Here is a 13,182-nt window from a genome sequence, read left to right as displayed (position 1 = left end):
GAAAAATGATCCTAATCCTACTCCTAATGATCTAACTCCCCAAGACACTATCCAAATTGAACCCTGCCTGGAACAGTTCCGTCCTCCGTCGCAGCGGGACCCACCTCCTCTTCCTCAAAATCACCCTCTCCAAACCTTCCAGGAATTTCTGACTTCCAGCCTTGCATCTCAATCCTTCTTAAAAAACCTTAATCCTACTCCCAACATCACAACTGCTGAAGCCCAGGCTATCCATGATCTGAAGGCTGACCGATCCATCGTCATTCTTCCGGCGGACAAGGGTTCCACGACCGTGGTACTTGATCGTCGGGAGTATGTGGCTGAGGGACTGCATCAGCTTTCAGACAACACCACATACAAAGTTTGCCAAGGTAACCCCATTCCCGATGTCCAGGCGGAGCTTCAAGGAATCCTCAGAACCTTAGGCCCCCTGCAAAACCTTTCACCTGACTCCATCAACCTCCTGACCCCACCGACACCCCGCACCCCCACCTTCTACCTTCTTCCCAAAATCCACAAACCCAATCATCCCGGCCGCCCCATTGTAGCTGGTTACCAAGCCCCCACAGAACATATCTCTGCCTACGTAGATCAACACCTTCAACCAATTACATGCAGTCTCCCATCCTTCATCAAAGACACCAACCACTTTCTCGAACGCCTGGAATCCTTACCCAATGTGTTACCCACGGAAACCATCCTTGTAACCATTGATGCCACTTCCTTATACACAAATATTCCGCACGTCCAGGGCCTCGCTGCGATGGAGCATTTCCTTTCATGAAATCACCTGCCACCCTACCTAAAACCTCTTTCCTCATCACCTTAGCCAGCTTTATCCTGACCCACAACTTCTTCACTTTTGAAGGCCAGACATACCAACAATTAAAGGGAACAGCCATGGGTACCAGGATGGCCCCCTCGTACGCCAACCTATTCATGGGTCGCTTAGAGGAAGCCTTCTTGGTTACCCAGGCCTGCCAACCCAAAGTTTGGTACAGATTTATTGATGACATCTTCATGATCTGGACTCACAGTGAAGAACAACTCCAGAATTTCCTCTCCAACCTCAACTCCTTTGGTTCCATCAGATTCACCTGGTCCTACTCCAAATCCCATGCCACTTTCCTTGACGTTGACCTCCACCTGTCCAATGGCCAGCTTCACACGTCCGTCACATCAAACCCACCAACAAGCAACAGTACCTCCATTATGACAGCTGCCACCCATTCCACATCAATCGGTCCCTTCCATACAGCCTAGGTCTTCGTGGCAAACGAATCTGCTCCAGTCCGGAATCCCTGAACCATTACACCAACAACCTGACAACAGCTTTCGCATCCCGCAACTACCCTTCAGACCTGGTACAGAAGCAAATAACCAGAGCCACTTCCTCATCCCCTCAAACCCAGAATCCCCCACAGAAGAACCACAAAAGTGCCCCACTTGTGACAGGATACTTTCCGGGACTGGACCAGACTCTGAATGTGGCTCTCCAGCAGGGATACGACTTCCTCAAATCCTGCCCTGAAATGAGATCCATCCTTCATGAAATCCTCCCCACTCCACCAAGAGTGTCTTTCCGCCATCCACCTAACTTTCGTAACCTGTTAGTTCATCCCTATGAAATCCCCAAACCACCTTCCCTACCCTCTGGCTCCTATCCTTGTAACCATCCCCGTTGTAAAACCTGTCCCATGCACCCTCCTACCACCACCTACTCCAGTCCTGTAACCCGGAAGGTGTACACGATCAAAGGCAGAGCCACATGTGAAAGCACCCACGTGATTTACCAACTGACCTGCCTACACTGTGATGCATTCTATGTGGGAATGACCAGCAACAAACTGTCCATTCGCATGAATGGACACAGGCAGACAGTGTTTGTTGGTAATGAGGATCACCCTGTGGCTAAACATGCCTTGGTGCACAGCCAGCACATCTTGGCACAGTGTTACACCGTCCGGGTTATCTGGATACTTCCCACCAACACCAACCTATCCGAACTCAGGAGATGGGAACTTGCTCTTCAATATATCCTCTCTTCCCGTTACCCACCAGGCCTCAATCTCCGCTAATTTCAAGTTGCCGCCACTCACACCTCACCTGTCATTCAACATCATCTTTGCCTCTGCACTTCCGCCTCGACTGACATCTCTGCCCAAACTCTTTGTCTTTAAATGTGTCTGCTTGTGTCTGTATATGTGTGGATGGATATGTGTGTGTGTGCGAGTGTATACCCGTCCTTTTTTCCCCCTAAGGTAAGTCTTTCCGCTCCCGGGATTGGAATGACTCCTTACCCTCTCCCTTAAAACCCACTCCCTTTTGTCTTTCCCTCTCCTTCCCTCTTTCCTGATGAGGCAACAGTTTGTTGCGAAAGCTAGTAGACTGGCCATTGGGTCATTGTACTACAAGTTCCAAAAATTATGACAGATTTCTTGAGAGTTTTTTTTGTCGCATGTGTTTAACAAAGTATCCCCCCACCTACCCCCCCCCCCCAAAAAAACGACAAGCAAACTGAAATGGATAAGAGCTGGTATAAAAGTATCGAGGGTCAACCGAAGCGTCCGATCCCACCTGTCGGCTTTGACCCGTGACGTAAGGCTGTTGTGGTGTGAGACATCACGAGGGCGCGGAATTTAGTTTGTGAGAGTGGGGTGTTTGTAGGTGTCGTCTTGATGCGATCGGTGGTGCTCTCTGGTGGTGTATTAGGTGATGTTTTTGGTTTAGTTTGCGAGTGTGGCGTCGTGTGTGAATTTTGGTAAATTGCTTTTTTTATGTCTTTGGTAGGTATGGATATGACTGACATGGTCAACAGTTTTCGGTTGTCGGCTGTGATGGGGGACAGTGCGTTGTCTCTAATAAAATTTCTTCAACTATTCGGATTTTTTGATGGAGTCGTGAAGTGTTCAGTATGTCGTGAAGAAATGAGGCTTACTTAAAGTTCCGGCGTCTCGGACCAGGGACGGCTGTATGTGGAGATGTCGTAAGGATAACAGGTCCAGGAAAGTGTTCGATCCCAATGTGTGGCTGTGAATGTTGGTATTGGTATCGGGAGATGTTTTTGAGCTATATAGGTCAAGGGAAGTGTTCGATCCCAATTTATGGGATCGCGAGCTGCTGTTGAGCTATATAAGTCAAGGGAAGTGCCCGATTCCAGATGATATTGTGTTCAGTGGTATTTGGGGAGTTTTGTGATGTCGGTTTTTTTCGTCTTTTTGCGTGGTTTTGTATGGGGGTGGGTGTCTAAATTTGTTTATATTTAGTTTGTCTCCACCCAAAAACCCCCTACTTCCCGCGCTTGTCCCGTTAGTGTCATTAGGCTTTTTGTGGAACGTGTGTGTGTTTTTCGATGTATTTTCGTCTTCATAATGTGTATGTAACGACTTTATATGCGCCATAATGGAATCGTGGTTTATGGTCATTTCCGCCATATTTGTGACGTCATGGGTCAAAGCAGACGGGCAAGATCGGACGCTTCCGTATTTCCAGTATCGAGTGCCAGAAAAGAACGGTTACATAATAAATAGAAAAGTAATAAGAATTTAGATTTCATAAATTATGTAAAAAGGTATAAAATAATATTTAGAAGGGTGGTAAAGGCAGCAAAAGAAATTGCACACAAGAAATTAATTATGAACCTTAAAAATAAATCAAAGGCAGTATGGTCAGTCATGGAATCTGAACTTGGTGCGACATCCGGCAGTCCATAAATTTACAAAATTGAGATAGTCAACAAACCCATTTTAAATCCTTCAGAAATATCAGAATATTTCAATGTGTTTTCTGAGTCATTTCATGTCAAATCAACACAGAAAAGTACTATTTTCAACTTTACCCTCTTTGATTTTCATAAAATTTGGTGTGTTCATTGCATATGAGAAGAGAAAGAAAAATACCAAATTACAGAATTTTAACACAAGTAAGGCAAGAGTAACAGCCACTCAGAGTTCTAAAAAAGGGCAAAAAATTTGAGAAATACTGCTGACAAAAATGGCTATAGCCTCTGTTCTAATAAAGATAGAAAAGTGAACCCGATAATTTTGGAAAGGTCTTGAAACAAGCTTTTCAACGATACGCAATTTTGTCAAATTCAAATAATGTACACAAATAAGGTAAGTGACCTTGACCTCTGACCTTCAATACCTCAAACCCTGTCACATCTGCGACGGATGAAAAGAATGTATTAGCTTCTTCATGTTAGTACAGCAGTGTGTTGCTTTAATGCAAACTAAATTGTATTCAGCCTCCAACATTATGACACAAAGCACTGAAAAAACACATTTATTGTTAAAAAGGTGGTGTTATAAAACAGCACAGTAAGTTAGTACAGTCAACAGGCCTATAGCAAGTCATAGCAGGTCACACACTATCACACGTGACCTTCAATGACACAAAACATGATACAGACATCCCAGGCAAACACATGCATGGGCGGCATGGTAAACAGGTTCAGACTTACAGAAACAAATGTGACAAAAGTATCATCTAGACCAACTATGCCTCAATAATGGAAAGCAACATATAACAGAGTCTTTCCCGACATGGTAACTGCTTCATTGGTTCATGAGTGCCATGTTAGATAATGTTGTAGAAGCTGCACAATATTTCAGTGAGACAGCTGCTTGCCATCTTCACGTGCTTACGGACATGTTGTTGCAGTGGCTCAGCAATATATACGCTGACTCACTAGAAAAGCACAGAGCCGAGGGGTGGACTTATAATGTCATTGTAGGCAAATCATAGAGCACGGTGACATCCAGTACCCCCTGCTGGAGAAACAAGCCACAGTCTTTGCAGCCGTGATGCAGGAAAAAGCGTGGCCACAAACCATGACCCTGCACATGTGTGGACTCTAATTCCCTATCTGTGTTGATATGGGTCTATTCGTCAGTGGCCGACGATGCTTTAGTACTACCAATGCTGGTTCCCATGCCTTGCTGAGTTGAAATACCATGTCTCTATTGATCAGGTCGTTACTTATACGTATTCGACTGTTTCTTTAATGTGGAGTCCCAGTACATGGAAGTGGATGAAAAGATCTTTGCCTCTCTGTAGTTCATGCTGCGTCCCATGTCAAGAGTGTCCAGCCACAGCAGAATTTTCTGGTTGACCCAATCTGGTGTGTCACCTATGTTCAGCTCATCTATCCTTGACAACAAGCCTGGCCAATGTATGATTTCCCACACTGGCATGGGATTTTACATATCCTTGGCCTCCTTAGACTTAGGTTGTCTTTAACAGAACCCAGCATAGCCTGCACTGGCGCTGGAAGACACATTTTATTTGGTGTTTCTTGAACAGCCTGCTAATCTTAATGGACATACAACCAACACAGGACAGAAAAACCATCCTCATGGAGTTTTCCGTTTCTTCTGGATGTTCTTGAGCATTAATGCGTGGAGGTTGAAATGCAATATGGATCCATTTATCAGGGTACCCGTTTTGTACAAACACAGAGCGAAAATAACTAGGCTCTGCTGACAAGCTCCCTGCATCTGAAATAACTCTAGCCCTATGAATGAGAGTCCATAACACACCACCGCATTGAGATGGATGATGGCAGCTCATAGATGCAGGTCAGTGTGAGTTGGTTTACAAAAGACACCGTGTCCCAAGGAACCGTCTACTTTTCTGCAAACCTAGACATATAAGAATGGGAGGTCTCCATGTTTCTCCACTTCCATGGTGAAGTAAATGCTTGGGTGGATGGAGTTAATGTGTTTCAGAAATGCAGGAAGCATTGCTGCTCTATGTGGCCAAACTACATATCTCTAGAAATGTTTAGGTTTCAACACCACTGACAGAAGTGCTTTTTCCTCAGTCTTCCACAAAAAGATTAGTCACTATGGCAGACAAAGGGCTACCCATAGCAACACTGTCAGGTTGCTCAAAATATTTTTCATTAAATAAAAAGTAAGTTAAGCTAAGCACATGTGTGAATAGATGTAAGATATCCTCCTCCAACTTAGTCCTTGTAAGGTGTAATGAATCCACCAGAGGTACTCGTTTGAACCAGGAGACCACATCGAAACTCACTAATATGTCAGTTGGTTTGAGATGTAAGGTCTTCAGCCACTGTATAAAATCTGCCTAGTTTCGAATGTGATGTTCACATCTTCCTGCCAAAGGGCTCAGAAGAGAAGCCAGACGTTTTACTATGTACTATATTGGGGCTCATACATTGCTCATGATGGGGTGAAGCGGAACCCTTTCCTTATGGATCTTAGGCAGCCTATACAGTTGTGGTGGAACTGGTGCTTGTACTCTTAAGCTCTTTTTAAGATAATTACAAAAGTGGCTGGATTTGAGGAGCGCAGATGTCTTATATTGTACTGCATCAGTAGGATCCTTCTAGAGACTAGAATACACTGAGTCCTGCAGTGGTGCTGCAAACCTAAGTGTTTCTGGAGATGTGTGAATGACATCTTTGTAACTTCCTGGCAGATTAAAACTGTGTGCCCGACTGAGACTCGAACTCGGGACCTTTGCCTTTCGCGGGCAAGTGCTCTACCAACTGAGCTACCGAAGCACGACTCACGCCCGGTACTCACAGCTTTACTTCTGCCAGGACCTCGTCTCCTACCTTCCAAACTTTACAGAAGCTCTCCTGCAGGTTCGCAGGAGAGCTTCTGTAAAGTTTGGAAGGTAGGAGACGAGGTCCTGGCAGAAGTAAAGCTGTGAGTACCGGGCGTGAGTCGTGCTTCGGTAGCTCAGTTGGTAGAGCACTTGCCCGCGAAAGGAAAAGGTCCCGAGTTTGAGTCTCGGTCGGGCACACAGTTTTAATCTGCCAGGAAGTTTCATATCAGCGCACACTCCGCTGCAGAGTGAGAACTCTCATTCTGGAAACATCCCCCAGGCTGTGGCTAAGCCATGTCTCCGCAATATCCTTTCTTTCAGGAGTGCTAGTTCTGCAAGTGCTAGGTCAGCCAAAAAAGTCTGCTGTGGCTTAACACTGTCTTGGTATGGGACACAGCACAAACTACAGAGAGCCAATGATCCTTTCATCCATTTCCACATATTGGGACTCCATCACTAAAGAAGCAATTGAAATACGTATAAGTAACGACCTGATCAACAGAGACACAGGATTTCAACTCGGCAAGGCATGGGAACCAGCGTTGGTAGCACTAAGGCATCAACAGCCACAGACAAACGAATCCGAGTCAACACAGACAGAGAATCGTAGTCCGCACACTTAAACTGGATGCCAATACAGTGTCCATGCATGCAAAGGTCCACAATTTGCAGCCGCACTTTTCCCACGCTGCGAATGCAAAGACTACGGTCCGTTTCTCTCGCAGAGGGCACTGGATGTCCTCATGCTCAATGATTCATCTATAATCACGTTATAGCCTCACCTCTTGGTACATGCACTTTTCTAGCTATTCATCATATATATTGGTGAGCCATTGCAGCAGCACATCAGTGAGCACCTGAAGGTGATTAGCAACTGTGTCATTGAAACACTGTGCAGCTTCCACAACACTGTCCGATGCAATGCCCATGAACCAATGAAACAAAATATAACACTTTTTCTGCATCTTTTGGTGAAAGGAAACACATTAGCCCTTTTGCTGTTCTCACTGTTAGTTGTACAATGGAAATGACACACTGCAATGTTCTTGGAGCACCATTCAAGCAACTGTCTGTGTGTCACTGTATGAGAGTTGTATATGCACTGCTGCAGACTGGCACAGGCAGCAAAACTCTTGATACCAGCAATACCATCACATAGTCCTTTGCCACGTGATGTGGCAAAGAAATGTCACTCTGCACAAATGTTGAAATAAGCCTGATGAAAAGTTATGTTGGCAAAATTCTTGTGCTTCTTATACAGGGCTGCAGCACCATCCAGAAGTAGTACATGCACTTGGGTGTTCTATGGAAATGGGATCTCATGAAGCTAACCAAGTGAAGATGTAAAAGATGAACACTCACTGTGTCATGTTTAAGGCATTCTGATATTATAACAAAGGAAATGTGATCAACTGCACAGTTTCCTGGATGTCTATAATAAATAACACATGAATGAATGATGGGCTGTGCATTGTTCCAATGAAACCCCTGTACCTCATCGTGCTACAAACACACAATTTTCAGCAAAATCACATATTACAATTTATTCATTGTCATCAAGTGTCTCTTTCAGATGTTGTAGAAATTCCAACTTTTGGGTGGTTATGAAGGAACACAATAGAAGCTTTTGTTATGAAGGAACACATAGAAGTTTTTTTAATTTGTCTTCAAGGTTTTCCAAGAAGTCTTCCACAGATGATACACTTGTCTGGAGAGTTGTTCTACCTGTACATGTCCACAGTTTATATGTTATTTCTTCAATCATATTTTCATCAAGCAACTGTTGCACATGTGTCATGATAGAATGTGTACATGGGTAGTTTTCACTAGTGGACATACAGCATTCTGACAGTGTGGGATTACAAATGCTCCGAGTAAGACAGTGTCTATAGGTGCTAAGTTGACAACTTGCAGTATGTGTCAACTCTTTTAATCTGGAATGTTCCAACATGAGCTTCACATTTTGGTCAATAATGCAAACATACATACTATGGGTACATAGTTCTTGGGTCGCAACTGGCAGAACTTCGATAATTCTATTTCCAGCCCTGGGTGTTCATCTTTGAATGTCTGATATGATTCACGCAGGCTTCCCAACACTAGTTCTTTTTGTTTATGAATCCCAGAACCATTTTCCTTCACAGAAACAAAATCCTTCTTCCTTGTGTGTTAGGTCATTTTTTTGGTTTAGCTTGCGTGCGTGGCATGTTTATAGGCGGCGTATTGTTGTGGTCAGTGGTTCACTCTGGCGGTGTGCCTATGGTTAGAATGTTATGTAGCGTATGGGGATCATTTGCATGGTAGCATTGCACTTGTATGGTATTGGTGGTTTTGTTATGTCGACGTTACTGTAGGTTTTTTTTTTCTGTTCATCGTGTGTGAATTTTGGTAAATCGCTTTGTTTATGTCTTCGGTAGGTATGGATATGACTGACAAGGTCAACAGTTTTTGTTTGTTGGTGATGATGGGGGACAGTGCGTTGTCTCTAATAAAATTTCTTCAGCTATTCGGCCTGTTGGCTGAAGTTGTGAAGTGTTCCAATGTGTCGTGAAGAAATGAGACTTACTAAAGTTCCCAGTGTCTCGGATCAGGGACGGCTATATGTGGAGATGTCGTAAGGATAACAGGTCAAGGGAATTGTTCGATTCCAATATTGATTATCTAGGTGGTGTTTTTTTTTTTTTTTTTTTTTTTTGTGGTGAAACTTTTGAGACTTATAGCATGGTATCAGCAGTTGCTGTTGACCTATATAGGTCAAGGGAAGTGTTCGATTCCTATTTTGTTGGTTTGGCAGCTGTAGTTTTGGGTTTCATGATTTGTTATTGGTATTTTCTGTTGACATATATAGGTCAAGGAAAGTGTCCGACTCCAATTTTATTGGTTTGTTGTGTTTTTTGAGGTAGTGATGATTGTGGACATGGTTGTAGTTTTGGGTTTCGTGATTTGGTATCAGTAGTTTCTGTTGACCCATATAGGTCAAGGAAAGTTTCGATTCCAGTGGATATTGTTTTTAGTTGATTTTAGGAAGGTTGTGGTTGTTTTGTTTTATCGTTTTTGTCGTTTGGTTTAGTGACATGTGTTTATTTTTAGTTTGTCCCCACCTAAAAACCCCCAATTTCCTCCGCTTGTCCCATTAGTTTCATTATACTTTTGGAGGAATACGTGTTTGAGGGTTTTTCGATCTATTTTTGTGTTTGTTGTCATGTTTACGTAATGTAGTAAATTAAATACCATTTGTTATAGTATAAAAATTCTTGCTGAATGCACATCAAAGCAAGTCATAAAAAATGTGTACTATGCCCAAGCAGAATCGCTACTAAGATATGGTTTAATTTGCTGGAGAAATTCATCACCCAGCAAAAGCTGTTTTATTGCGCAAAAAAGAATTATAAGAGCGATGGAAGGCACAGCACCTCGATCTTCACGCAAACCCTCATTTAAAAAGCTTCATATTCTTCCATTACCATGCCTATATATTTCAGAAACAATAATGCGTATAAGGAAAATCTTGCAAGATTGCTGCAAAAAACCAAAATATTCATTTATGCAACACAAGGAGTATCGTGATTTACGTATGCAGTTTCCACATACAACACTAAAACAAAAAGGACCCTTTCAAGCAGGAAAAAAACTGTATAACTAACTACCTAAAAAAATTAATGACATCATAGTCGCGATATGCGGGTTGTTGTGAATAGTCGTTTCCGCCACATTGGTGACGTCATTGGCCAAAGCAGAAGGGTGGAATCGAACGTTTCCTTTAACCCAAACAGTTGAGTTGACGTCTTGGACAAAGAAGAAAAAATTTAATTTCCTATTAATCACAAAAACAGTGTGTTAAATACAGTGTGCCGTAAGGTTCCGTACTGGGACCAATCTTGTTCTTGCTGTTTGTAAATGACTTGGAAGCATCCAGCTCTAATTATAAGTGCATTACATTAAATATGCCGAGGATACATATATACTTATCAAAGGAAAGACCCCAGAAGAGCTCCAAAATGAAATAAAAAAGAGCACTTCACATGTGTCAGAATAGTTTGCAATGAATAACTTAATAATAAACACACATAAAACAAAATGCATCTACACACAGTGCAGAATAAACAGCCTTTATCTGCAACCATAGAAGTGTTAGGCAAAAGACTTGAAATTGTAAATAAACACCAAATTTCTGGGAGTTTGGATCCAAGATGATCTAAGATGGCAGAAACACACACAACACCTATGTAGTAAATTATATACCATTTGTTTTAGTATAAAAATTCTTGCTGGATGCACATCAAAGCAAGTCATAAAAAATGTGTACTATGCCCAAGCAGAATCGCTACTAAGATATGGTTTAATTTGCTGGAGAAATTCATCACCCAGCAAAAGCTGTTTTATTGCGCAAAAAAGAATTATAAGAGCGATGGAAGGCACAGCACCTCGATCTTCACGCAAACCCTCATTTAAAAAGCTTCATATTCTTCCATTACCATGCCTAAATATATCAGAAACAATAATGTGTATAAGGAAAATCTTATATGAAGATAGCAAGATTGCTCCAAAAAAGCAAAATATTCATTTATACAACAAAAGGAGTATCATGATTTACATATGCAGTTTCCACATACAACACTAAAACAAAAAGGACTCTTTCAAGCAGGAAAAAAACTGTATAACAAACTACCTAAAAAAATTAAGGCAATAAGTGGCATGCATAAATTCAAAACTGCAGTGAGTGACTACTTGCTACAGAATTGGTACTATAGTGTTGATGAATATTTATCTGCAATGTAAATATGCAAAAAATTTAAATAGTTTATACAGTTAAGGTCAAAATAAGAAAGGTGTAGGTCTACATGTAGATTTATCTGCGTATTATATGTGGTCTATTACATATTATATCTAATAATCAAGGCCGAAAGCAAGAAATGTGTATGTGTAAAATTTATTTGTGTATTTGTGAAATGTTACTCCCATATGTTAAACTTACATTGCTATATACTGGAAACCATACAACAGTTTTCTGTTAAACTTCATTGCAACTATTTAACTTGTCCTTATGACATTATGCACCCCTGTACAATGTATGATTCAAAGGACCAATAAATATACAATACAATAACTATATTCCATGAATACCACAGAGAGTGGATTCTGGGATATGGAAAGAAGTCAGGTAGGGCCTTGTATGTTTAACTTAATAGCAATGCAGTGAAATATAATTAAACTGCATTAAAAAGATAATTATGATGCTAAATTATGTTTTCTATGACATCACTTTATTAAAATCAGTTATCTTATTTACTGTGCCTATTGACAGCGAGGCAATTCATTACCGGTAAAAATGTATGTCTTTTATGAAAACCTATTAAAATGTCAGTGTATTGCTTTCCTGTACAATTCTGGTGGGAAAATTAGAAACAGAACTCGGATGATATGCGTTCAACGACAATTCCAAATCATTTCTTTTATCTGAATGTTTCATAAAATTAATGTCAAAAGCTCCAAGGACTTTAATTTCCTTTCTTTTATCCGTAACAGCTTTGGGTAATATTATACCTTAAACCAAAACATGTTAATATAGAAGTTTCGTCCTACACACAAATCATGAAAACATTACCTTCGTCGCTGAATTCATTTTAAATATGAGCAACAACACAGAACAGAGTCTACACTTCACACCACAAGTTATTACTATTCTTCAGTGCTGTCATAAAATAGCCCGTTTAATGCCCTAAAATGCAGTTCCAAATCATATAATACCTCACGTGTTTAACCGCACACGAGAAAATCACATCGTAATAAATAACAACATCGGCAACGTATACTTCGTCCAAAGATGCAATAGGTAAACAAAACGACGTCTGGTAGGAGACGCTAGATTCACCTCCACTCTGTGACGTCACTATGACGTACCCATGCGCAGTATCGACCGTCAGCTACGTCTATGACTTTCGTGGTTGTATAGGGTAGAGCCACAGTCTAACGTAACTGTTTTTTTTTTTATTGACTTCTAGCACACAAACTCTTTAGTCATCACAAATTAAATGTACTGACACACATAACAAAGTAACTTCTTCTTCGTCATACATACTGTTTAGGGCATACAGTCTAACAGTCGCGTTACTGCCGTGCAGCCCGGTGACTAGCCCGAGTTTTGATGTTCTCGTAAAGATAAGTCATTTTAGATTATAAAACATATAGTTTAGTACTGATTATGTGGTAAATAGGTGTATTAGAGTGCCTTTTAAGTGTACCATTAAAGGTTTCATTTTTCTTTACGTAATATAGCAGAAAACTCGGAAAGATCGTACAGTCGTATTTTCTGTTTACGTTTTGCCGCAGCAAATCTACAGAATTTCGTTTAGTTGTTCTTTGCTCTCTCCAGCAATTTAACCTCTTTATTATTTAACTACCATTTCCGGAATGTAGCGTAAAGTTTAAGTTGTTGTTTAAGAAACTTTGCCCTGTTGTTTTTGTTTACACATAGTTGCGTATAGGGCAAATTTGTGGAACCATATTTTCGTGTTTATCTGTAATTTAGCTGACTTATTCTTAATAAACTATTACGTTTATCATGAGTGAAAAGTTTTTGACTTGCCGCAGAATTGTTACTTT

At 41.2% G+C, this 13,182-nt stretch overlaps 1 protein-coding gene across 1 annotated transcript in view; it reads right to left on the bottom strand.

The window, feature by feature from the left end:
- LOC126456712 (chromatin complexes subunit BAP18) overlaps positions 1-12,453 on the bottom strand; it is a 49,812-nt gene extending 37,359 nt beyond the window's left edge. Inside the window, exon 1 of the mRNA XM_050092452.1 lies at positions 12,185-12,453. Coding sequence (XP_049948409.1) covers positions 12,185-12,202 — 18 coding nt within the window. The 5' untranslated portion in view covers positions 12,203-12,453. The remainder of the gene's footprint in view (positions 1-12,184) is intronic.
- Between the last annotated feature and the right edge of the window lie 729 nt (positions 12,454-13,182).

This window comes from Schistocerca serialis, chromosome 2 (genome assembly GCF_023864345.2).
Source record: "Schistocerca serialis cubense isolate TAMUIC-IGC-003099 chromosome 2, iqSchSeri2.2, whole genome shotgun sequence".
In the NCBI taxonomy this organism is placed as follows: Eukaryota; Metazoa; Arthropoda; class Insecta; order Orthoptera; family Acrididae; genus Schistocerca; species Schistocerca serialis.
The sequence above is the reverse complement of the archived record's forward strand: the minus strand, read 5'-3'. Positions and strand labels throughout refer to the sequence as shown.